Source organism: Eutrigla gurnardus, assembly GCF_963514095.1.
Source record: "Eutrigla gurnardus genome assembly, chromosome: 1".
Taxonomy (NCBI): Eukaryota; Metazoa; Chordata; class Actinopteri; order Perciformes; family Triglidae; genus Eutrigla; species Eutrigla gurnardus.
Genome location: NC_139915.1, coordinates 6,332,341 through 6,336,356, shown reverse-complemented (window position 1 = coordinate 6,336,356; position 4,016 = coordinate 6,332,341). Strand labels below are relative to the sequence as shown.

The following is a 4,016-nucleotide window of genomic DNA, read 5'->3' as shown; positions in this document are numbered from 1 at the left end:
AGTCTACTTTATACACTCACCGAGTGGTGCATTTAATCAATCAATAGTTACATTTCTTTTAAAACATGCTAAGATACAGTAATGCTAACCATAACTATATTGCTGCTTAATTTGATTGCATTGTTAATTATTGTGTACGTAAACTAAAAGACACTGAGGTAAAGGTGAAATGGCCAATTTTTTATTTTTTTAAAAACCTGACTTTGTTCCATTATCCAGAGTGAAGGTCATGTTTGTTCTCCAACATTAGCCGTTCGTTAGTGTTCAACCACTGTGGAGCTAATATGTACAGGGATTATAAAATGCTGCCATGTTTATATTGACCTTTGAACTCATCACTCTATTGGTCTTTGAAAAAGCAAAAAATGTAAACCTTGGTGGCTTTTTAAATATCAAAATGCCAAATACCATAGAAGTATATCACACTCTTAGATATGCTGGAATACACATTTAGCAGATAACAGCCAACAGTTTCATTTTTTAGTTTGACTACCTTATAAAATTCCCCTTCACATGGTATAAAACTAAAAGTTCACACAATCTGTCAGTAGCAGTTTGATACAGAAATATGTTTATTATTTATTATTTACATTTTTAAAAAACACTGTAATAAACAGGGTGGATGGTGTTAGGCAGAACGTCCTGCCTCCACAGACTCCACAGGAACACTATCCAAGTCTAAAAGAGGCAGAACATCACGTGGGACCAGATACTGGGCCATGTTGGGGAGTCCGGACACCACACAGCAGCTCAGAGTACTGCGGCCGATCCCCATGTCAGAGACCTCGGACCACTCACCAGTGGTCACGTTGTAGCTCTCCACGTTGGTGGAGGTGGCGATGCCGTTGAAGCCCCCGGCAACGAAGATCCGGTCATCGATGACTTCGATGCCGAAGTTGCTGCGAGGGGTCAACATGTGGGACACTTGGTTCCAGGTGTTGCTCCGAGGGTCGTAGACCTCAGCGCTGCGGAGACGGCTGGCGCCATCAAAGCCGCCGACCTTTGGGAGGAAGAGGAAATGAAAAGGTCAAACGGAGATTGAACCAGTTTCTCTGAATCTACAAAAAACAACCGCTGATCAAATCTCTTCACACTTCAGGTTATGTGTTATGTGAGGGTCAGCAGTGTTTCCTGGACTTACAGCATAGAGGCGGTCTGCATACGTAATGATGCCAATCCCACTGCGGGCGCAGGCCATGAGGCCGATGGTCGTCCACTGGTCGGTCTCTGGGTTGTAACACTCAGCCGTCTGCAGGAACTCGTTCCCATTGAAACCACCGCAAACGTAAACCTGGGAACAACAGGAAAGGACTTTAATAGGATTTAACAATTAAATGGTTTAAGAATTAACACTTTTCTTGGCTTCTACTGGTAATAAATCATCTGAAATATTGCTACACAACTGTGAGATAATGTGAGAATTATGAGACCCACCTTGTTGTGGAGCGTCGTGGAGCTGGCGTCACTTCTAACCTCCTGCATGGATGAAATGAGACTCCACTGGTTTGTCTCGGGGTTATAGCGCTCTGCAGTGGAGAGTCGTTGATGCCCGTCATACCCTCCCATGGCATAGATGCACCCGTTGAGTGTAGTGACGCTCACATAGCAGCGGCGGAAAAACATGGGCGACACCTCATGCCAGGTTTTTGAGCTGAGGTCGAACCTGCACACGCTGTTGAAACACTCCAACCTGTCGAAGCCCCCAACGCAGTAGACACTCCCGTTGAGGAAGGCGGTGCCATGGTAGGCACGAGGACGCTCCAGATCCTGGGTCAAGCTGATCCAGTCGTTGGTGTGGACGTTGTAGGCCTCGATGCCGGCAGTCGGATCGCCGCCACTCCAGCCTCCGATGGCCAGCAGGACGGCGTTTGGAAGGCGAGGACGGGCGAGATGGTGGTAGACATCAGGCTGGTTTTGCATGACTTCGATGGCTTCCCTGACCATGCGCTGGCAGTCTGCGTTGTTATTCACCAGCTTATTAGTCATCACACTGATCCTCATGTACTCTGTACCCATGGAGGCCAGCCGCACCTACAGAGAAAACAGGACAGAATGTTTGGATAGAAGTTCATGGACGGCAGTACTTTAGGCCGGTCCTTTTATCCTACTGAACCAAATCTATTCAAAATGTCATCATTATAAGCTATATTCTGTTTTGGATACACAGACTTGACAGCAGGATTAGTTTAGTGTCGGTTTTGGTCTCTTCATGGTATTTGTTGACAGTGAGAGCAATATGGAGCATGAAAGCAACATTTCAGGGCAGGACAAATGATTTGACTCTAGAGGTGGCCCTACAGACTACTGTTCAGTCAGGATGAAACGGAGAAGAATCATGTGACAGGAAGTCATCCTACCTTAGATAAGAGCACAGCGATGTGGTCTCTCCTTCCCTCCAGTGCGTGGGCGATCCAGCGGAGGACGGCCTCATACACAGTCCTCTCGTCTCTCACTCTGAGGTCGTCTCTGTTCAGGATGGCGCTGAGTTGCTGCACAGAGAGCTGCGGGAACTCTTCAGAGGAAACGAGCTCCTCAAAGTGGTCGACGATGAAGCTGTAGGCCTGGCGGTGCAGTTCGGGGCAGAAGCAGACGGCGGTGAACTGGAAGATGCCGATGCAGTTCTCTGGGCAGAGCTGGCTCTCCAGGAAGTCGCAGCACTTTTTCACAACTCCCATCACATTAAACTGATCGGCTGCTAGAAGCAGCTCCTGAACGTTGTCCTCCGTCACTGAAACAGAGCCGGTGTATGCAAAGTCGATGAGGAGCTGCATCATGTCAGGAGTCAGGCCGGGGATGTTGTAGACCTTCTTGTCTGAAGAAGACCAGCGTTGGAAGAGAGCTCTGTGGGTCAGAATGAAACCACAAAGAAGAGGATGAGAAACTGACGTCAGCTGTTCCTTCTTTGCTTCACACTAATAACTAGGATAAGAAATATAGTGGGGCGCTTTTCAAAACAGCAGCAGAGTGAAATATGACTCATATCAAGGCTCCTCCCAGTTTACTTTAAACCACAACACTGACAAACCCAATACGCTGAATGACACACATGAAGTCTATTAAATAAATTACATCTGGAATGGAAATAGTGAATTATATGCATTTTGTAACAGATGTGTTACTTTTCTGAATGCACTACATTCTAAAATCTGCTTTAAAGTACAGTAGTATGGAACTGAGAGACCAGCAGCTCAAATTCTACTTCACATTTTTAAAAAACAACAAAACAATAACACGTTTGGCAAACATCATAAATCCAACTTGAGCTGAGTCTACAATCGATGTACAAACTTCACATGTTGGAAGTCGATATGAGATGAATGGAAAGAAACCACATTTGAGATGATATCCAGTCAAGTCATTATAATTATAAAAACTATAGACAGACAGGGAAACTACACCACTGGTTGAATTCTGAATGATCCTTTCAAATATGTTACAAATATTCTCGTAGCCGTCTATCAGGTGTTTAATGTCCTCTTGTTTTGTTTTAAATCACAAATGCTCTATGAGCTTGTTACGTGTTGTGGCTGTTCTCTCAGACTTCACATCGCTAATCAATCAATTTGCTGTTACTTTCTGCTCATTTGAAGGATATAAATTCATTAGTTTCCCCCCTAATATCAGATAATGTACTCACTCGAAGTAGAGGCTGCATCGACAGAGGAAGATCTTGTGGATTTGAAATTCCACGTCTTCAACAGTGATGACTGCGTCGCAAAACGTTCCCTCCAGACGTAAATCATTGAACCCTGAGGCAGGAAACAGGAAAGAAGAGTGGCGTTGATTGGCCATCTTGATTTGCTGATGATAGAGTCGTTGTCTCTGGTTGTTGGTTTATGTGGAGATCAAGAGAGAGACTGGACACCTTCACAGATTTCACTTCTAGAATAGATGCTCATCACATCACTGTGATCTATGATTCATGCAGAATGTTATTGTTCAAATGTAGTTTGTATGTGTTTAACTGCAGCTTCCATCAGTCAGACAGCAGGTGAAGGTTCACTAAAGTGGCAGAA

General features: G+C 44.9%; 1 protein-coding gene across 1 annotated transcript; it reads right to left on the bottom strand.

Annotated features, from left to right (window-relative positions):
* Positions 1-628: 628 nt before the first annotated feature.
* On the bottom strand, positions 629-3,792 carry LOC311010898 (kelch-like protein 10; the record flags this gene model as incomplete). The annotated part of the gene is made up of 5 exons (XM_084005541.1): positions 629-1,000; positions 1,142-1,291; positions 1,435-2,031; positions 2,358-2,841; positions 3,638-3,792. The coding sequence occupies 5 exons, from the start codon at positions 3,790-3,792 to the stop codon at positions 629-631; spliced, it is 1,758 nt and encodes a 585-aa protein (XP_083861667.1).
* Positions 3,793-4,016: the final 224 nt, after the last annotated feature.